This window comes from Leuciscus leuciscus, assembly GCF_965113295.1.
Source record: "Leuciscus leuciscus genome assembly, chromosome: 6".
Classification (NCBI taxonomy): domain Eukaryota; kingdom Metazoa; phylum Chordata; class Actinopteri; order Cypriniformes; family Leuciscidae; genus Leuciscus; species Leuciscus leuciscus.
The window spans coordinates 31,332,790-31,356,476 of record NC_138730.1 but is presented as its reverse complement, the minus strand read 5'-3'; the positions used below and the strand labels follow the sequence as shown (position 1 = coordinate 31,356,476).

Here is a 23,687-nt window from a genome sequence, read left to right as displayed (position 1 = left end):
TTAACAAACCCAACTGTTGGTTTACATTTTTACATACATTTTTAAACCCAACAGTTGGGTTTGTCCATATTTGACCCAAACATGGGTTGAAACAATCCAGCATTTTTAGAGTGATACTTACTGTCAACTTTATTCACTAAAAATGTTGAGATCTGCCTTAACTCATAGTACAAAACCGTTCAAAAAAATTTATTTAAAAGAAATTAATACTTTTATTCAGCAATCACACATTATATTGATCAAAAGTGCCAGTAAAGACATAATGTTACAAAAGATTTGTTTTTCAAATAAACAAACAAATGTAAAGTGCTGATATGAAGAAAGCAAATGCAATGTAACAATGCAATGAATATGCTAATTAGCACATGCAGTCATCTAGCGACATTCAGCGACTTTTTAAGCATGTGTTATACATTCCACTGAAAATAGTTTGCAACAGTGCATACATTTAAAGACTATTTTTCCTCAAAGTAGGCTAATGTTAACCAGTCAATCACTGGAGAGCTTGAGGATATTAGTGAGATTAACTAGTGTCAGTCATCATATATGTAAGGTCATTGTATACAATTTGCATTAAGTTCACACAGAGACTGGATGGCAGTGTAACAGCTACGATTAATCAGATTTAATTCCTACAGACACTCATGACTGAAGTTTTCATTTTACACAGCAGGGGGAGTTATTATTGTATCTTTAGAAACATTACAGATTCAAACGAGGACACTCATAGCCTAACTGTGCATATATTTGACTGTCAAATATTATTTTCCAATGCTCAGTTACACAAATTAAAATCAGCTTGACAATTACCACATAATTGGATTTAAATGCTTACCCATTTAATAATTCTAACTTGTGGGTTTGGGTATATAAAACATTCAAATTGTTTTAAATTATTGTTATTCTAAGTAATAGATAAATGTATGTAAACAGATTTTTTGTTAAATTGTTATTCATAACTGTCCATGACATTTTTGTTAACCCTAAACACAATGTAGTCTGTAATGCAAAATACAGTAAAACTAACCACCTGTAAAATAAATAAATAAATAAATAAAAATGAATAATATGGGAAATTCCTTCATATTTATATTGTACATTGTGCCCTGTTTTTACAGACTTTATTAACGGTATAAGCTGTTTATATCAGGTTTACTGGATAGCTTGCAGAACACATTAATTTGACTGAAGGACACATGTAAAAATAATCTTGTAATATGTATTTAACAGGGAACCATATCAAAGATGAGCTTTGCTGATACTATTTTCATTGTACTCCACTATTATATGTTCTTTTGGCAGCACAGATACATGCAATAAGTTAATTACAGAATGCTCTCACATGACCTCCACAATGAAGCACACTTCAAAGCCCTCCAACACTTACTTTTGTTGATTCAGATGTTCTATACTTATATCTCATTGGAAATTAAGCTCTAATAGCTGGCATTGTTAACACAGTTAACAGAAGCGTTTAAAGCCAACTTGAATTCCAAATGGATAAGCCATCATGGGAGGGGATCGGGCAAAATGTCTGGATGAGTTGTGTCTGCTCACATTGGCCAGCGCTGTGTCTCAATTACAAATGGGCTAACTGTGGTTGCCATTTCAAACATTTATATATCTCTAGTGCTTCTGTTATGGCTCTTAAGGGAGAAATAAACCCCTTTTAACTGATAGTAATATACTTCAAATATATTGGAGATAATTGACTGATGTGCCACTGTTGAGTACAATGTCTTTTGGAAGGAAAGTGGTAAATTGCACCACACACACACACACACACACACACACACACACACACACACACACACACACACACACACACACACACACACACACACACACACACACACACACACACACACACACACACACACACACACACACACACACACACACACACACACAAAAAAAAAAAAGTTAGGTTGCTAATATCATGCTGAATTTATGTCTTTGTTCTTATAAAGTAAAATAATTATGAATTCTGTTGTTAGTCTCTGGCTAAAAGGATAGCCTGGGTTGATTTTAAGACTTGTTATGTGAGTGAAACACACCGATTATTTGCTTGGAGTGAAGATCCAGTGATATTAAAAACAATAACAAAATTAAATCTGTTAAAACATTGGGCACTTTAATTGGATCAGATGTCTGCCTTCGATATTAATGGGCAACGCAGGAAAATGAGTAACAATTCCCAGCTGTCCGCCTCCCGCCTGCCAACACACACATATGCATACGCACTGTCATATGGATACAAGCATATAAAACAGATATGATGCACTTACCTATATTATGCCATCAAAGTGCTTTTATGAGGCGACACTAAAGGCAATACTATGAGACAATAACACTTTATTTAAAGAGTCACCTCAAAACATGTTTTTTAAAATGTTAACATTGTTGAAACACAAAACTTTAAATATTAAGGTAAACCTTTTTTTTAGCCTTATTTTCATTTTATTTATTTTCACAGTATCAAGAAAAGTGGTTGGAAATCATTATAGAGTTCTGGCTTGTTGAAGATGAACAGCAATAACTCCCTCTGCAAAGCAGTTGAATCCACTGAGACATGTTTTTGATGTATATCTAGAACATAAGGAAGGGAAATAAAGAAAAAAGAACATGCCGTCAGATGCTCGCTCAGAATAATCCAGTCTTAAAGCCAAGCCAGCCATGACTAACTAGGAAATGACGTTATAGTTCACACAGTGCACACCTGCTTCCCTCACTGTATCTTTTCAAATATCTATTCGGTGGAATTATTTGCTCCCTGCGGAAGCTAGTTGTGTCTCCTAAGTGATAGAATAACAGTTTTGTCACTGGTTGAAAATGTAGTAAATATCTGCAACAGATTTACTTTTGATTTTCTACCTCTGCTGATAAGTGAATGGGGGTTGCCTTTGGACTTTGCTAGGCTCCTTGTTATTTGTCCAACACATCAGGTTGGATTTTCCCATTGCGTTTCTGGTCATTTAGAATTGGGGTAGGGCAGCCTCAAATGAAGGATAATCTCTTAGAGGTCCTTTGCAGTGGGGGGTGAGGCCCGGGAGCGACCATTCACTTTTTTTCTTCTTTTTTTACACAGTTGCAGCTGTGTCTCAAAGCACTTTGATACAAAAAAAGCTGAATGTTTTGAAGGCAGATCCTTGGGCTGGTTGCGGAATTCTTACCTCCCACTGTTAGGGCCCTTTCTACCCCTGAAGGGGCCCCTGTCGTAACTGCCAGTTACTCCAAGTCAGGGCCGTTTGCAAATTGAGCCTGACAAAAACTGATATGTTTCGGAAATTAAACAGCGGCATGTCTAACTTTTTGACCATTGGGATGAGATGTTGTACGTGGTTGCTGAGTTGTTGTGCGGTCACAAATCTACTCATTTGCAAGTCACATCACTCCATATGTGCACCTGCAGTGCTGAATGCCATTCAGGGCTATTATTCACTGTACAAAACAGTAAAGACACTCTGACCACATATTTAAAATGTGGAGGGCGAACATTGGCACGTTTGAACTCTCAGCTGAAAGTATGAATTCCTGGATATTTTAGGAAAAAAATATGGCACACTAGCATTAATGTAAAATCAAAGTGCTTATAATGGCACTTCATGATTCTGAAAAGAACGAGATGTTCTTTTGAGAATTTTCTCTATCATTTTAGATTATTTAGACGGGAGTAAATAGGACGTTACACAAACTGTATAATTGCCTTTGAAATGCTCAGAAAAGAATTGGCACATACAAATTGCAATGTGCAGTTTATTCACAAACATGATAAAAATATATAATTTAAATCATTCATAATTTCTGGGTCTTTCGGTCAAGATTTTTCACACATGACAAGATAAAATCAAGATAAAGAAGTCATTATACCGATAACGGGGAACCACTACGGCTTTCTGCACGTCCTCATATGAGCATAGCCCAGTGACTGAAGTAACTACACAAATCATTGTGTTCAGGGGCCTTCATGTGATTTGTGTTAAAGGGAGAATTCCTTCCTAAGGAAAATGTTACTTATCAACAGCTAATCACTGGTTAACTAGTTTATTCATGTTTAATGAAAAGAGATTTTATATATATGATGCAAAAAATATTGATAAAATAAGTTAAGAAACTCTCTAAAAAAATATTTAATTAACAAAGGTAATTCCTTGCATATTATATTAAAAGTGTATTCTACAACAAAATCATTATTAATTACAATTTTAGTATCAAAATTAATCTTATAGCTATTTTATTTTTATACAAAAAATACAAATTGCAAAATTTGGCAACTATATATATATATATATATATATATATATATATATATATATATATATATATATATATATATTCCAGTTTTACATTTGGTATTTAAGGCATATTGTAAAATTCAGCATTTTTTAAGATGCAGATAAACAGGATCAGCAATAATATTAATTTACACTCCTGGGCAAAAAAAAGAAAAGAAAAGAAAAGGGGGCCAAGCCAAATATGGAAAAATATTTAGTGGTCGTTTAATGGTCTTAACAGTTTTAATCACAAATCACTGGTCAGGAAATTAGCAAGAATTGCACAAATACTGTAGATAAAGTAACGTAGCATGGAATAGCCTTCCTCAACTTGAGACAGCTTTTTAACAGTACGAAGAGTCAGTGTTCCACTCAGTGTTAATGGCTTCAGACAGTTCATGAGTAGTTGAAAAAAGTCTCCCAGTTCATTTGAGTTTAATTTAGTTCAATATTCTCCTGTACTCCAAAGCATAAATGTCTTTTCACAGTGAAGTAGCCCCCCCCCCCCCCCCCCCCCCAATATTAAAAGGCTCCCCACACTGAATCATAGCTCTTCCTCCATGCTTCACTGTGGTAGAGATGGATTTGTTATTATATTTATCACCAGATTCTCGAAGACACCAGCGCATCACTAAGAAACTTGTGTTTCATTATGATTCATCTCCCCACACACAACTTCCCAGTAGGTAAGTAGATATTGATAACTTCCTGATCAGTAATTTGCAGTAAAAGGCCTTTTTTTTTGCCCAAGTGTATTTCAAAATAAATAAATTTTAATAAAGTATTAAATTGTTATTTTTATTTTTTTTGAGAGAGAGAGAGAGAGAGAGAGAGAGAGAGAGGCATAACTCATATCCACCTGACTATTTGCTTTTTTTTTTTCTCCTCAGCATCTTTTAGCCTTTCCTGTTAACTTCTCCATAAGAGAGTGTTCTGGAATTGGTCAGAGGTCCATCCCTGTTTTTCAGTGTTTACACATCCCTCACTTGTCTTTTCCTATTTCCTACATGTGCAGCGTTTCAGCCGTGCTTCACATGCCAGGCAGATGTGCTGTCTCTTGCATTACTGTACAGAATAGGTGTAGCAGCTAGATGTCAATGGCTCTGGGGGAGAAAGTGAGAGTAGCATGCATGCGGGGCTGGGTTGGACCTGAGTGAAGTTTTCTTTCCTAATGGTTGGGTAAGGGGCTGGGTTTGTGATGTCAGGCTGCAGGAAACAGATAAAACGTTTAGCGCGTTAGTTTGATCTGATGTGGAGATGTGGAGAGCGCATGCAGCGGGACTCAGCCTGGGAATATAAACACACACGGAGCGCAAGAGGAGTCTCCGCACCATCTCAAGGTGATCCAAAGAGCCGTTTTCACTTGGAACAGCATGACAAAAAGACAAATCTCCTTTCAGTACCTTCACATTATTGGATTTTGATCCATATTTGTGAGAAAAATAAATACATTTTTAAGCTGACTTTCACAGCTCCCTGATATCTGAAACACTCCACTGTTAGATAAACCTCGACTTTTTAATTTTTTTATTTGAACATTTTGGCGGTTTATTCGGGGAAAGAAGTGTGACTGCGAGCATTTGGACGCGACCAATTGCGCACCGGTGAAAGGTGGCAACCTCACATAACCTTTTTCCAGCGTGACATCTCTTCAAACAACCTTACACTGTACAGACAGCAAGCTATGTAAGTCTGCAATCAAACGCGATATTAACGCTTTAATTCGACCACAATGAGGATACATTATTGCGCGCGTAAATGAACTACAAGTGAATGACAACTAGACATTTGCGCTGTCAGAGCGCGCTACAGAGACAGGTTTGAGGAGACTAGACACGAGATGTTATTTGTTTGGAGCTAAGCACTAAAAAGGGAGGGAGAAAATACTTAAAGTAGACAGTTTGCTGTCAGTTAGGGTACTCGTTATTAGCGACATCCAGTTGCAGACTGAGGAAAAGACTATCTACCTTAATGCACTGACAATTTCGACTTCCCTTGTTATCCTTTCTTTTCAAACAATTAAAAACTTTCATTAACACACCTAGTTTAACTTAAACACAGTATATGCTATCGTTGATGAGAAAAAAAGGCACCCAAAACAATTAAAGCGAATTAAATATTAGGCTATCTCCCTTCCCAAGTGCAATTCAAAACAACCAAACAGATGTCCACGCTTTGAAAGCTGCACTATTTCCTCAATAAAATGACGTTTTTTAGACTACTGGCTATTATTCTCGCAGTATTTTACACATGGCTGCTGAACAGCGCTCAGTCAGATCATATCCAGAAGTATAAGCGGACACTGGCACAGAGAGCGGACCGAGCGCTGGCTGGAGAGCAGTGCGGTTCTATCAGCCGCAAGCGGCCGCCGCGCTCCACGGCGCAACAGTTCCCCCTAGTGGGCGTGATCGGAAAGTACGCTCGCCTCATAGACTTGCACTTACGGAAAACTAAAACGGCGAGGTCGTGTTCAGGTGAGTGCAGCTCTAGTGACACAAATACGGTTGAATTAACTAATTGGAATAGTAATGAGAAGGGAAAATATTATGATCTACAAGAAGAGACATTCATATTGAAGAAAGAAGGCAAACAGTCACAGGGGGGCACTGCGCCTGGATCTACTAAGTCACACAGACCCTTTAAATCCACATCAAAAGGACACCCTTTACAGACAGAACAGGCTGGTGATTTGATAGACGGCTTGTCCTCACCAAGTAGGGTTGCACGGAGCCTTCCAGAGTTCAATAAAGAAGAAGATGCCCCAAATGATACGCAGGACACCAATATCCACCATGTCGACTACTCTAAAGATAGTGATGAGTACTCTGGGGAGCAAGAAGGGCTGCAGAGCACTGCTGGGGAGCTATGGAGGGCCGATGTACGAGATGTGCCTGCAAAGTGGATGACAGCTGTGTATTTCAGAGGTCAGGCGGAGCAACTAAAGGTGAACCCTGCATTTGGTATAGAACTTCCTCGTTCCAGCTTCACTTTAGAGCTGTGGGTCAAGCCGGAAGGGGGCCAGAATAATCCTTCCATCATCGCAGGTGGGTGTTCATTCATACATCATTCTCTTATTCTCAAATCACTCTTTTCATGTTGGAAGCAGGGATGCAGCTTTTCTTCTTTCTATTTTTTGGTTCTCAAAATTGTTTTTCTAGGAATTGGAATTGTCAGGCTATTACTTAAAGCAGTAGTTATTACTTGAAGGATACATAATTCACAATTAGCAACTGTCTAATCAGAATAAATTCTGCTGTATGGCATACAGCCATGCAGACCAAATTGATTATGGGAAGTCAGATTCATTCCTCGAACTCCCCTCATTTCATCAAGTGCACCAAATGGTGTGCGGTAGAATCTGTGTTGTGTCACAGTTTTGACACATTGTTGTTTCATTTAAGAGGCCTTTGTTTGAGGATATCAGCTGACAAGCAGATGAAAGTGGGGAAATGAGGTGCAAACGATGAGTAGTGCTGGGGCGGAGTGTAAGAGGGACAAGTGGCCACCACCTGCTCAGTGTGTCCTGTCTGCTGTATTTAATCACGTTTAGTGCATATGAAACGTTGCGTTTTGGTTTTTGGAAAGATTTGATTCATAAGCAGCATGTTCTGGACACCATACTCACATCGACAGCTACCTTCCATCCAGCTCAATAGTTTGGTATATTTAAAACATTTCATTTGCTGTAGAAAGTAGGTGGTTTTTCATAATATGCAAAGCTGATTGCCTGTTGATGCTTTGTAAATGTCTACGGGGCTGCTGAATGCTTGAATCTGATTGGTTGATGAACATAAGGTGTGCAATTATTTTCAGGAAAGCGCACATAAAGTAGTTCCAGACAGATCTTGACCACATTACATGTCCATATCACTTCGCCAAATGATTTCAGTTATTTCAAAGGTCCTTACAGCCTACAACAGCAAAAGAACCAAAACCCAAATCAACTCTGTTAAATAAATAATAGTAAACAATAGGATAAAAACAAAAATTATTTCCATGTTTTTTTGCCACAAAATGTAATTTTATGATGTACGGACAGCACATGCTCTCTTTCTCTCGCTCTCTCTCCCACTCAAACGGACACACACTCGCACAGAAACGTATTGTCAGCTCTGATCTGTCGATTTTATCTGTAAAATAGTTTAGCAACTTAAAGCTACATGACATTTCTCACTAGCGAGGTTATAACGGCGCTGTTTTTGAAACAGATACATTTACAGTTTCGCTATTAGTAGAGATGCTGCTGCCGAACATTGTTGAGAGACGCAGATTTAGGTCATTCACACATGCTTAATCTCTCTCTCTCTCTCTCTCTCTCTCTCTCTCTCTCTAATAACGGTGTGCTGTCGGTTTATCCTACCATGTCAGATTTTGCAACCTTCCATTAAAACGGTAGGTAGCATACTTCGACAGCAAAAAAAAAAAGCAACCTATCAGATTGTGCTACCAGCATCATATTCATGTGGTTTGAGGCTTTATTAACATCCATACCTACCCCTACCCTATACCTACCCTTAAAAATACATAATTTATTTACATTTATTTTTTGTTATTGCAAACCCATCACTAAAATTCATGAAATTATTATTATTTAATTAGAGGACCTTATTGTGCCTTCTCCTTGTTATAGTGCTTAGGGCAGCGTTCCAGGTTTTCCTTAACTGTTATATGATATGGTTTTGACAGGCAACTGAGTTGACGTTCAATGCACATATTATGATAAAAAAAAAAGGTGTGGAACATCACAGAAGGTGCCGGATCCCTCAAAGGAGCTTTCATAATCAGGTAAATGGGCATTTTCGTATGGCTGCTGAGGAGGGTCAATGTGGAAATGATTATATCTGGAAGTGCTTCTGAGACTAGTTCCCAGTAAGAAGAACAAAGCCCAGAGTTCTGTGGTTGTAACCTGCACAAGGCTTTTCCTTTACCATGGATGCCAAAATACATGCTTTTAGGCAAAAAGGGGTGCAAATATTATTCATCTGTTTCTAACACTGATGAGTCATCTATCAGACCTCAAAGAGAGCATTAGATATTCCATTTTAAAATTATCCACCACTTGGATAAAATCAGTATTCCCCAATGACGTCAAATCTCACAAACCTCTTAAATAAATGAGGGTTTCTGCCATCTTGCTATTGTTAAGATTGCATTATTTCACTTTGACATATTCGTCATCACTAAAATCATGTGAACATTCACTCCAAGCTCCTTCTGAGGTCAATAGCTTTCTTTTAACAATCAGTGGACGAATCTATTGTTATAAAGCCAGTTAAAAAAAAAATCACTCACTCTGCCAAATGAGCGTTCAAAGGCTTTACTGGAAGTGGTCGTTTCAGCACTAACTTTTCTTTCGCTAATAAGTGATACCATTCAAAAACATTCGCTTTTTCTCTGTCTCTCATAAACACTTATCATATTGAAACCATCACTCATACAAGGTTTCTTTAGCACACTTTGTCTCAAGCCAAAGTCAGCACTCCGGGCCAATCTGAGGTGGGAGACAGACACTATAAAAACAGGAAGATAAGAACCTGGGCTTTGAAAGTGTATAGTGCCATCCAAGTGGATAGTACTCTGGAAAGGTTTGTCTTCAAATTCACGACTTCAGGGCTGGCTGATACACACAGAAATTAGCAGATGTTGTCACACACAGGAGCTCCGCACACACATCGGCAGGCTTTTCCAATGAATTAAATTTCAGTGTGGTCCACGTCCCTCAGGATATTTTGTTTAAAGCTGCCCATCTCTCGTTCCCCTGTTTGCAGGGAATAATACACCCGAGTGTGTATGTGCTCGCATGTGCGTGTGTTGTTGGGAGGGTGAAGGGGTTCCCTGACCTCTCTCTGTCCTTCGACGGTAACATCTGCCTGCCAGATGTGACTGCTTCTTACGAAAGGCAGCTGGGAATATCAGTGGATTTGTTGAATGGAAATGACTTAAACTCTTAAACTCTTCAGATAATTAAATGACAATTACTCTGTGCTTGATGAAGCTACATTTCTGTTCATTGACTTTTTTTTCCTTCTAGGCGTGTTTGACAACTGCTCGTATCCCTTGAGCGAAAAAGGCTGGTCAGTCGGTATTCGAGCGGCAGATCCTACAGGAAGAAAAGATGGCAGGTTTTTCTTCTCCCTTCGCACGGATCGCGCGCTCAAATCCACCACTATTGTCGGACACCAGCGCTACCAGCCCAACAGCTGGACTCATGTGGTGGTCAGTTATGACGGCCACAAGATGGCGCTGTACGTAGACAACTCCAAGGTCAGCGAGAGCAGCGAACAGTCAGGTGACCTGTACAGCCCCTACATCAAGGCCTGTCGGTTGTTTCTGCTCGGCGGGGACCAGTCTGATCATAAGCACAGTTTCCGCGGGCATTTGGGAGGTGTCACTCTATGGGGTTATGCGCGCACTCACCAAGCACTTAAAGGTCACCAGCCCCATGCAGAGAGACAATCTCCCCTCCTGTCCCAGTGGGCAGATTTCTCAGAGGTCGAGAATCAGTGGGCGCCCTACAAAGACCGTCACAACCCAGTCATCGTGGCTCTTCCCATCCCAGAAAGACAGCTTGTGTCTCCATTTCTGCCGCCTCCATGCGGCGTGACTGTGTGTGACAACGCCGACGTCTCCCTCAGTTATAACCAGCGTTGGCAGCTGCACGCCGCGAAGCGCCTACGTTACCGCATCGTGAATATCTGTAAGGATGACGGTGCTGACCCAACAGTCTCTCTGCAGCAGATCCAGCTCCAACACCAAGCCTTGGAAGACGCCTTCCGTCCTTATAATATCACACTGGAACTCAGCATTCACAGCGTCCACAACTCTTCACTCCAACGGCGCTTCGTCCTCAGCAACTGCCACATTGCAAATGTGGGGAACCGCCAATGTGATCCCGAGTGCGACCATCCTCTCACGGGCCACGATGGGGGTGACTGCTTGCGCATGGGGCCTTGCTACAACTGGAAGCGGAGAGATGGAGTCTGCAACCCAGAGTGCAACAGTATTCACTATGATTACGATGATGGTGATTGCTGTGACCCTGAGGTCACAGATGTCGCAAAGACCTGCTTTGATCCAGAGTCTCCTCAGAGGTAAGCTTGTGCTTCAATATGGTTCCACTTTGGCAACTAACTTGAACTCAGGAATAATTTTAGTTGTATGTGCAAGAGGGTTCATGTTTTGGTCCTAATTCGAGGATTGCAAAATCTTTCTAGCATAAAACCCTCAGGATGATATTTAACTGACTGATACCATCATTACATCAACTATGTACATTTATATATCCTTACCTTATATTCCTACCAAACTGCTTGAATTTAAGTTCTAGGCCTTAAAGGCCAAGACAAAATGTTTTTTTTAGTTCAAGAAATTGAAAACAAGTTATGTGCTTGTTAAATGTTCTCATAGCAGCATCAGGAAAAGGGAAACCAATGTGTCTTATTGTGAAATAGTGTTCACTTTTTTCAAGATTGTCAGAGCATTTTGTAATACTCAACATGCAAAGCATACAAATCGGCCTTCTGGAATAGCTTTAAAAAGCATGCAAAACTTGGATGTAGAACTGAGCCAAAGTATACGCTTAATGTGGCTAAACAACAAAACCAGAGGTCTCGGCTCTATTCATTGTGAAAGGCAGGACAGTTTTGCTCCCGTACAGACTGTTTGATGGCTTGTCATAGAGGCTTTCATTTTTCTAATGTTACAGATATAAAAGTAGATGTTCACAAAGTCGCACTATAGCGTAATCCTAAAAATGTGATATATTAAGATCTTCTATCCTATGCAAGGTGTTTTAAACTTTTTAATAGCCTACTTAAAAATAAGATTTTGACCGTACCATTTAGGAGATTAGATTATTCAATTGGATATCATATATAATGTAAGATGTATGGTAATAAATGCATAATTTTAACTTCCTACCTTTAATAAGTGCAGACTGTACTTATTGTATTGTATATATAAATGTTCACATAAATGTTTAATCATATTCAGTCTGAATCTTGTAGCAGGATAAAGCTGCTATACATCAAAATTTCATATGCAGTCTGGGAAGTGTTGTTCCAGGCTCAACGTGCATAAAGACCTAGTGTCTCATCCTCCAGCTGTTGTCATTTTATGGTTGCTTGAGAACAAGCTTTCTTCAAGGTATGCCTTTCTGTTCCTGAAGGGTTCCTATAGAGATAAATAGGGTCCCAATGATACCATTGGATGGTGGTCTGAGATACACTCATTTGGTAGATTTGCCCTGGGACAATTTTAAAGAAGACATCAGGTTTATAGCCAAAATCCACAGGCAAAGAATTTTTTTTGGTTGGTGGATCATAAATCAGTTGAACGCCATCTCAACGCTGTTTCTACAAGGCTTAACTGGTTAGCATGTCCAGTTAGATGGTGGTAGATGATGCAACTACACACTCTGCAGGCAAAAAAGCATCTATCTTTCAATCATTCAAAAGTAGTTGAGTATTCTGACTAAATAATATTATAATAACTTATTATTATTATAACATGAAAGCTTGTTTCCGCCACAGAATAAAAATTTGAAAAGGTAATTGCGACTTTTTATCTCGCAATTCTGACTTTTTCAGAATTGTGTGATCTAAAATCTCAATTGCGTGCTATAAAGTCAGAATTATAAAATATAAACTCGCAATTCTGACTTTATAACTAGAATTGCATGTTTATATCTTGCAATTCTGACTTTATAACACGCAATTGGGAGATATAAAGTCAGAGCTGCAAGATATAAACTCGCAATTGCAAGATTTTATTTTTCACAAATTTTAACTGTTTTATTTTGTGGTGGAAACAAGCTTCCATATTCTAACAATATGCAACATACCATTTAAAAGTTTGGAGTCAGTAAGGTTTTTTTTATTTAACTTTTTAAAGAAATTAATACATTTATTCAGCAAGGACAAGACTGGAGTAATGGTTGATTATTCCAGTCTTCAGATTGGCCATTACAGGAATAAATAGCATTTCAAATTGTAATAATATTTCACAAGATTTTTTTTTATATATATATATCGAAAAAAATCGTACCAACCCCAAACTTTTGAACTGTATTGATTTATCGCTAATATTTCATTGTTTAACCATTTCACAGTTTTGTTTTGAAAGGCTCTTACAAGTGTGAAATAGATAGTTTTTCCTTTCTCACAGATCAGGATAGTCTCTAGTGAAGGGCTTGGGACATTAGCATGATGTAATTTTCCTTCGTTCCTGTGCCAGTCGAACAACTGCCATTGAGATGAATAGGAATGCTAAAAGATTTCTTCAGGGAATTTAAGACCTCCTTAATACTATCTAGGCCAACATTTTGTAATGGTAGTGACCTTGAGTAGCATGCTGTCCTTGGCACTCCATATTCAAAAAGCAAAGGTTCATTCACTGGACTTATTTTCCTCTAAATATGATGTGTCAATAAGTAGAAATGCTGATAGCCAATGGGACCGTATTAGCCTTGGACTCATAGACTAAGCCCTTAGATAGGTCTTTCCTTACTATGCTGGAAGCGCGTATCGTTAAGGCAGCGGTCCAGAGTTTGCAGAGAATTAATGCAGGGATGACATTTTGATGGCAATTGTATAGCGTGCTTTTTATGTCGAGGTCTGGGATTTTAATGCTTTGCTGTGTGAGTTATAGTCCAGGTATCTGCTGCTGGGCAGTAAAGCTCAAGTACCTGCCAATGGCTGTCACTACTCAATTTTGTTGTTGAAGCAGAGAAAAACAGCACAGGGGAACCACCAGGTGCTTTTTGGCAAGCTCCAGAAATGGAACGAGAAGAAAGCAAAGACATTTTAGTTCAGACATTTAAGCCAATAGAACTGAACTACCTGATATCTCTTCTCTTTAGTAATTATCTTTGATAGATGTTTAGCAATTTTAGCGATTTATGATGTATTTATTTCTTTATTCATTCTGCTGCAAGATATGTGGAATGGTGGTTTTGAAACTACCTGTTTCAATAAATGTTTTTTTTCTTTTTTCTTTTTTTTCTCTGTGTTATTCAAAAGGATTGTGTCCACCTATAAGGTGAAGTGTGTAGTTTTTTTTTTTTTTTTCTTAAAATACTTTATTCTATCCAAGTTTCGTGCACAGTAAATCTACTTCTCTGAAGTGTTAACCTCCGGAAACACAACTGCTTTTAAAACTTTGCTTTGTTTGAGTGGTCTGACACGTTGGAGGACATGAAAAATGGAGGACGGGGCAAGGCGAAAGGGCCAGTATTTTTATTATTTTTGCTTTTCCATTAGTTCTGCTCTGCTAATAGCACAGGAATTAGGGGAGACTAGGGTTTGTTGGCACAAGTCTCTGGTGAAATGAACATTAACCCAAGATCTTAAGTAAGTAATTTTTAATGTCATAAATCGTTTGAAAGTAGGCTATATGTTTTATAAAAATATGTTTTGTAAAATTATACAATATAAAATGATTATAAAAGTACAAGTATGTATATAGTACCATTCATAAAAGTTTGGGGTCAGTGAGATTTAAAAGTAAAAAAAAAAATATATATATATATATATATATATATATATATATATATTTATATTCAGCAAGTATTTTAATTATATTCATTAATAGTGACAATAAAGACTTATAATGTTACTAAAATGTATACATTTTAAATAAATGCCTTTTTAAAATAAATACATTTTAGGTTTCCTCAAAAATATTAAGCAGCACAACTTTTCAACATTGATAATGATAAATTCATTTTTCTCCAAATCCGCATATTAGAAGGATTTCTGAAGGATTACATGACACTGAAGACTGGGGTAATGATGCTGAAAATACAGCTTTGCCATCACAGGAATAAACTACATTTTAAAATATGTCAAAATAGAAAACAATTACTTAATTGTAATTATATTTGACAATATTACTGATTTCTATTTTTGATCAAATAAATGCAGCCTTGGTGAGCACAAGAGACTTGTTTCAGAATTATTATCTTCAGAATTATTCTTTATTTAATATTAATACTTTAATATTTTAAATTATATTTATATTAATATATCTGCATGCAATCTATGGCCACATTTATTTATTTATTTATGTTTATTATGGAAAATTTTGTATATACAATATATAACATTCAATCGTTTAAAAGTTTGTTTTGACCGGAAAAAAAAGTGACAGTTGTGATTCCTCTGATTAGAGGACTGTGCTGACATTTTCATTTGCTGTTGTTTTTGTCATATTATGTTTGTTCCCTGAATAAGCATTTTTGTGGCATCAGTTGGTTTTGTGGTTAGTATTAGATTCCCCTGTGCGAAAGCTTAGGGAAAAACGGACAACATGTTTTCTTTTCTTTCTTTTTTTCGGTAATTGATTCGATTCATCTGTATATAAATATGTTCTTCCTTAATCATACTGAAAGGCTGGACTGGTAAATACCGTCAGCACTCACAGCTTACAGTTATTAGTAAACCACTAATCTCCAGGCATGGAGGAAGTATTTGTTTATGTGAGGCTTGAGTCTGAGTGTTGTTTAAAAAAAATAAAAAAAATACTGATTATCAAAGCCAGTAGAAATAATATTTCCTTTAGCCTCTCACACTGTAAAATGTGATTTGTTGCTTAAAACTACAAAAGTGATGTTTTGACTTGATTTAAAATGTTTGGTAATTTATTAAACCAGTATTATTTGTTGATACACAAATAACACACTTACCTTGACTCTACCTTGATCGTGAATTCTATGTGCATTTTGTTTCCTCTTCTACGCAATTCGTCATCTTTCCTCGAGGACTGTCAATTTAACGCATCAAGTCAATGCATCTAGGTTACAAACTTTTGTACTTTTTTAATGGCATTTTTGTCTTTACATCTGATAAGACAGTGTAGGAAGTAAATAGGACGCAGGCCAGACTTAAATCTATGTCCTTGTGAGTACACAGCTTATATTTGATATGAGTTGTTGTGCCATGTCTCTTATACATTATTTAACCTCTCATAATCCTTTACTAACTTCCTCCTACTGTTGCTTCTTACTTATGTTTCTTGTAGATTTGTTTAAACCACACATTGATTGGATTTGTTTTTCAAATCCAATCTTTAGGACTGACTGACCTCACTGCCATACTGCAGTTCAATGATTTCAGATCTGTCATTGTAATGACTTAAGTGTGAGCTAGACGGCAAGAGACATAAGAGAGTCGTTGTCATTTTGGGAAGGGAGGACAGAGAATTGGAAATTCTGCCCATGCTCATGTCTATCCCCCCTCTATTTTCTTTCTCACCTCTTTCTAGTCACTTGATGTGAATGTTTCTACTTTGCGTGTCAGAATGTTTGAACCCAGACCATACTCTTCGGGTTTGGAAGTTCAAGTCCAATTACTAACAATTTTTATATATAGCCTATCATAGATTCTGCCATATAAAAAGTATAAAAACCATAAAATATTTAGAGCACCATTTTTTGCCACAAGATGCCACTGTTTTCGACACTCTTGATGCTTCGAATCTTTTCCCGAAACAATCAGAAAAAGGTTAAAAGATTTGGAAAAATCCCCCAAAAAATTGCAAAGTTCAATGAAGTTTAGCTGTTTTAGAGATTGTTTACTCATTTTGAGCCTGGTTTTTAACATTAGCTATCTGTAATGTCATTTTTCATGCATGTGTGGAAAAAGCGCCAATTAAACAAAACTAAAGTAGCCAATCAGATTTACTTTGATTTACTAGATTACAGATCCCCTACCACTGCACACACATACACACATTTGACGTTACAACACACAAACACACACCTTTATTTATTCTCATTCTCTCTTGCTTTCTCAATATGTCATGAGTGTACACAGATAGATTAATAATCAATTAAAAAAATTTAATTACTTAGCGCCCTCTCATGGTACGCACAGTGCGTACAGCCGTACAGCTGCAAGTGCCACTGATGTCCATGATGTTGAATATTTAGTCTAAGCATTCAAATGTAAGTCAGGAAGGTTTTAGAAAAACACTGAAATGCATAGAAATGATAAATCACAGAATTTTAACTGCAAAAAAATAGTTTTTCTTAATCTTATCCTAATCAGAATTTTGTCTCAATCTTCTCCTAATCAGTATTTTTGTGCTTTCTAATGAATAAACAAGATAACATTTCTTGAGAAGATAAATTGCTAATAAAACCAATAACGTAATAATAAAACATAACACAACTTTTCAGAGATTGTATTTCAATTGACACGTATTTTTCTTACATCTTTGGCAACTGTTTTGTCAGTATAAATCTAACAAGTTTATGATTAAAAAAGAAAAAGAAAATACTGATTAAGAACATAATTTTTTGCAAAGTGATTGTGACTAATAATAATAATAATAATAATAAAGAATAAATCACCTGTCATAATGTGCAACCTTCACTTTTGCTAAACGTGTTTTATTTCCAATATTCTGCATTTGATTGACTTTTCAATCAACAATGATTCACTGTACAAAAAAAATATGGTCCAAAACATATTTGTAGCACTTATTTTCCAGATCACATCTGGAAAAGATCGTTCACCTTTAAATCATGTGAAAAATAAATAATTAAATCATTTGAATTGTTTTGCTGAATTAGCCATATAGGAGAGATTTAGGCAACTGTAGCACTCAAAAAGAATGGCTCTACCTTTGCTTGTTTAATAAAAAACGATGTCAGAAGTACGATGCTTGGTTTATTCTCGCATGGAACGGGTCCAAGAAACAGTAGGTGGTTCAGCTAATAGGCTCGACCCTTTGGAATGATCCAAAGGGCATTAAGAAACCGGACCTCTTCAAACCAACGGGCCAATGATATGAGGTGCTAAGGCTTAAGCAGCTATGAAAGCAAAAGAGAAAAATGACATGTGACATATTCCAAAGTAAAAATAAGTTAACGTCACACATCAAAGCCCCTCTATGGCGATTCATCACAGCTGGGAGTAGAATGAAAAAGAGGGTAGTCGTTTCATGTGCCATAACCAGTTCGAATAATTATAATCTCTAATCATTGTGACATAAAGTGATTTTTTAACGACTGTTGTTATTCAAACTGCTAATAAAAGTCAAGAGGCAAATTTAAAAACACGTACCGTGTATCACATCGTACCGCAGAAATTTTTATATTCGTTCTCTTTCAAATTCCAGTTGATTATACTTCTGATGGCATGTACCATAAGTAAAGGTGTCGTTAAAAACCATTTATTAAGTAAAATTTTAAACTGTCAGTCCCTTTTAAATCTTGATTTGACAGTCTCAATTATAACTTTGATATTTTAATAACTTGAAATAATAATCATTGTTTCAAAAATAATTCAATTCTGCTGTAAAGCAGCTCTAAAAAAGATTCAGCAGAAGTCAGAAGTCATTATTCAGCAGAAGTCAGTTCAAGACAAATGTAGAGTTCAATAACTGTGTATCAATTATCAATTATAAAATTTGTTTTTGAGCAGCTCTGCAGAAAATGGTTGTGTCATCATCTTGCTCAATTGAGATCATGTTTGGTTCTCATCCAATAACGCCAGTGCAATCAAATCAATAATATTACTGAATGTTAAGTGCCCCCATAAGCAAGCCAAAGGCGATAGTAGCAAGGTACCCAAACTACATTAGGAGAGAGAAATGAAAAGCCAGACTCAGTTGGGGTCCGGTTCTCCTTTGGCCAATGTCTTTCATGCTGTTCATTCATGTTTATGACACTTCTCTTAAAAATAACTTATTTTTTATGCAAAGTGGTTTGACTGTGTGTCAATATCTCTGCTACAGGGCTTATCTGAGCATAAAGGAACTGAAGGAGCTGCTTCATCTGAGCAGTTCAGACATGCTCAACGTGTTCTTTGCTAATAATTCAGCACGCGAGGAGCTTGCTGGAGTCGCCACCTGGCCATGGGCAAAAGAAGCCCTTACTCATCAAGGTAAGATGTCCACTCAAATGTAATGCAAGAGCTCATGAACATGACAAAATGAAGAACCTAAGTCCAGTTTTATTAGAAATAAGGTTAAACAATTTTTTTTAAGCCCAAAACCCTAATGATGTGAACATGAATATTTAATGATGAAAACATGACTTAACTATAAGCATAGACATGATTCAGCTAGACTAGAATGGACTACACCATTCTAGGTGTAGTTGATTGTACATCTAGACCAGGGGTTCTCATTCCTGCACAACCCTAATCCAACACACCTGAACAAACTAATCAAAGTCTTTAGGATTACTAGAATGTTATTGACCAAGGTTGGAGCCAAACTCTGCAGGAAAGAGTTGAGAATCCCTGATCTAGACTAGACTAGACTAGACTTTAAAATAAAAGAGAAACTAATATTTCAAAATAAAAGACCCGGGACTTAACACAACAGATCTACCTCTTGGCCTCCATACCCAACTGGGTTCAATCTACCATGGACAATGTCAAGTTAAGAACTCGGTTGTTTCCTTTAGCTACATTCCCCAAAGCACATGTGTTTTTTTTTTTTGTACCTAATGCCATACATCTTCTTGTTCATGACTTGCTTTTTTTCGATCGCCTTAAATCTTTTCTTTAAAGAAACACATTCTTGTCTCTTCCTCCTTGTTGTCTGTATTTGCCTTCACGAGATTAATGGGCCGTAATCTCAAGCATAAAAGAAAACACTTGCAGCACGCATTGATTTCCCTGTTGCCCCTTAATCATTAAGGCTGTCCACCGGGAGAGAAGAAAAGGAACTCGACAACAACCAAACAAAAACAACAGAAGGGTATTACCCTGTTGCCATCTCCATCCAACTGCCAGCTGATTTTATAGTACCCGTCGCTGTTGTGTTTTAGAGCTCATTAAAATGGTCTCGGTGAAGTCCAGCTCCTTTAAAAAGGAGATTTCTCTCAAGCAGGAAGGTTTCTTATATAAGTCCCCCTCCCATTGGTTCAGGATCCATGATCAGACATTTTGGTCTTGGCTTTTTGGGTTATAGCTTTTGTTAATGAGATGATTTTGGCCTGTGTGTAGAATGTGAACTTTTAAACCGACATTAGCATGAGTAATTAGCACCAGCCTGTTTTTATGAGCTTGAATTTGTCTACAGTCAATTGTTAAAGTATATATATGATAACACTTTACATTAGTGTTTAATTTGTAAACATTTAATACATTTATTAGGTATCAAACAAATATTTTCACAGCATTTAATTCAGAGTAATGCTCCTTTGTTAATATATTGTTGTTCATTTTTAATTATTTTTCATTCATAATTCATTAAGTGATTTTAATTCATAGAACTTGTAAATGTAAAAATAAAAATGTATAAGAACATGTAAAAATGACCATTAACCAAGATTAATAAATGCTGTAAAAGCATTGTTTGTTGGTATTTCATGTGGCATTATGTTAAGTTATATAAACTTATAGTAAAGTGTATGACATTTGATTTTATATTTCGCATATTAATACAATTAATTTGATTTTATATTTTATTTATGTATTTTATATACAGTACCTTAAAGATTTATTTTAATCCCCCAAATGTTATATTGGTATTCTATACTTATTTCATGATTATCTTGATTACTTGACTGGATACTTATTTGTCAAAAACCTGTGACCGCTAAATTGTTTAGTTGCACTATTATTTTCTTATTTGGTAGTAGCCATGTAATAAACAGGATAGTCCAGACAGCCTTTTGTAATTACAAAATAAACCTCTTCAGGAAGGGGTCCTTAGGGTCCTGATCACCCTGGCATGCTTTAAACAGAGCCAAGAAGAACTGTATCCCAATAACCATGGTAGGTCAATTTAAGAAGGAAAAATGAATTATGAAATGTTCATAAAATCGATTGACCAGAGTGTTGAGTAAAAAGTTTGTAAAAAGTTAGTTTTGTTTTTATTCATCTTGGATGAATAAAACAGATTCCAGAGGTGGTCTGAGACATGAAAGGTAACATAAATTCATGAATGACTGACCACGCTGCTTTTAATCACTCAGAGATATGGCTCCATTCTTGCTATTCCCATAATCCACCTCTGCTTTTGATTTACTGTCTTTGGTGCAAGACAATCTTTGTCCACAAATGTTTCGGTGGACTTGCATGGAGGTTAAATGCGAGATTAGTTTCTCATAAATTAGGCGGCTCGGGTTTATGGTATGGGTTTGAGCAACAGCCTGCCCTGGTTTAATTCCACATAAATCATGAGCTTATTTGCGAGAGTACCTTGATGTCTATTGAGGAACAAGGTCAAACTACTGCTCTGAATGCTTTAAGTGAAATCAGACCATAGCATGAACTGCTGATCTTGTGGTATAACTGTAAATGATCTGTGTCTGTCAGACGTGTCTAGCCAAGCTCTGAACGTTTGGCTGAACTCCCATAAAACATGGATATTTCCTAAATAAAAAGGTCATTCTCTCTGATCTTGGATATCCGCTGTAAATGGTCTGTCTGTGGTGGAGCACAAATCTAGAAGAGAAAGCTTTTCTCAGGGCCACATAAACCAACTTCTGTTTTTAATTAGAAAACAAATTCCTTTTTTTTTGTTGTTGCTCTAAAACCTAATAAAATGTATAAACACTATAAGTGCTATATAACAAAAAATTATGCAAATTATTCTTTCAATGTCATTTCATATTTGCTCTTAAACAGCTGAACATCTGCATGGATTTTAAGCAGTTATAAATGTCACATTGTTTTAAGATATATATTACATTATTTGGATATAAAAACAGTTGCCAATGTGGTACCATTCAGCAGGTGTGGGATCTTAAATACATTGTAATGTTCTGAAAGTGGTTAGAACATTGTACTGTTCTTTCTGGTAATCCTAGCTGCGGTGGTCCTGTTTACAGGTTAGATTACATAATGTTTTATGCAGCAGTATTTCAGAACAAATCAGTTTGATATACTCACAGACTTCTGGCTTTGAGATTAAAGTTAAACTTTAGAATCTACACCTCAGTGTTCTTTCAGGTTAAAGTTTATATTGTTTCATCAACTGCAGAGATGTACATTTGTGTCATTTTTTTTTTTTTTAGGTGGAATGATTCTTAACCCCTCCTACTTTGGCACCAAAGGACACAACAACACCATGATCCATGAGATGGGTCATATTTTGGGACTGTACCATGTGTTTAAGGGTGTGAGTGAACGCGAGTCATGTGATGACCCCTGTCAAGAGACCACCGCATCCATGGAGACTGGAGATCTGTGTGCCGATACAGCTCCAACGCCAAAATCGAAAGCTTGTCACGATCCTGATCCAGTCAATGACACTTGTGGCCTCACCCAGTACAAAAACACACCGTACAACAACTACATGAGTTACACAGGTAGTCCCGATCAGTTTTCTGTTTCTGAAGAGCCAGTTTCACTTAAAAAATATTGATGTTAGTGTTTAACTTAAGTTATACATGCTTGTAGTGTATATACACGTTCAAAAGTTTGGTATCAGTATGAAAAAAGAAAAGTGAAAAAAAGTTCAACAGGGCTGCATTTATTTGATCAAAAATACAGTCAAAAACAATAATTTTGTGAAATATTATTATAATTTAATATAATTTTTTTTTCTATTTAAGTATAATTTGTAATTTAAATTATTCTGGTGATGGCAAAAGCTGAATTTTCAGCATCATTACTCCAGTCTTCAGTGTCACATTATTCTTCTGATTTGCTGTTCAAGAAACATTTCTTAGTAGTATCAGTTGAAAATGGTTGTGCTGATAAATGAAATGTTTTTTTTTTTCAGGATTCTTTGATTAATAGAAAGTTTGAAGACAAGTAGAAGTAAAAATCTTTTTACAGTAACACCATAAATGTCTTTCCTGTAATTTTTAAACAATTGAATGCATCTTTGCTGAATAAAAGGAGATCCCAAACATTTGAACAGTAGTGTATACACGAGCACCTCAGTATTAATAACATAATTTGATTTTATTAAATTAAGGATCAAATTAATGTGAATAAAACAATGGAAAATTTCAAATGTGAAAGTTTTTTTTTTTTTTTTTTTTTTACAGATGATGACTGTACAAACCATTTTACACCCAATCAAGTAGCTCGGATGCACTGCTATATTGATTTGGTCTACAAAACCTGGGTCCAAGGCAGAAAGCCCACCCCTGTTCCTCTTGCACCAGTGGTTATTGGTCAAGACTCAGATTCCGTCTCAATTCATTGGCCGTATCCAATCAGTGGGCCACTTGTCCACAGGTAAAGTAAGGCGTGCACATAGTATAGCAAATAACATGCATTCATGTTACATTCTTTTTTGGATTCTCAAAGGTGTTTTGTTTACTAACAGCCAGCAATGCAGTTTAACCAGATGTTAAATATGCTGCAATTCCGCAACTACATATTCAACTTCAACTTTCATTCTATTAAGTGAAAACACATGGAAATAGATGGATATACACTTGCTTTTGTAATGTTTTGTATGTGATTACATTGCTATCCAAATGTGTTTTGGAGGCCT

General features: G+C 36.6%; 1 protein-coding gene across 1 annotated transcript in view; it reads left to right on the top strand.

Annotated features, from left to right (window-relative positions):
- Positions 1-5,541: 5,541 nt before the first annotated feature.
- Positions 5,542-23,687, top strand: part of pappa2 (pappalysin 2) — a 60,131-nt gene continuing 41,985 nt past the window's right edge. Inside the window, exons 1-5 of the mRNA XM_082172604.1 lie at positions 5,542-7,318; positions 10,306-11,365; positions 19,014-19,162; positions 22,252-22,545; positions 23,233-23,425. Coding sequence (XP_082028730.1) covers positions 6,478-7,318; positions 10,306-11,365; positions 19,014-19,162; positions 22,252-22,545; positions 23,233-23,425 — 2,537 coding nt within the window. The 5' untranslated portion in view covers positions 5,542-6,477. The remainder of the gene's footprint in view (positions 7,319-10,305; positions 11,366-19,013; positions 19,163-22,251; positions 22,546-23,232; positions 23,426-23,687) is intronic.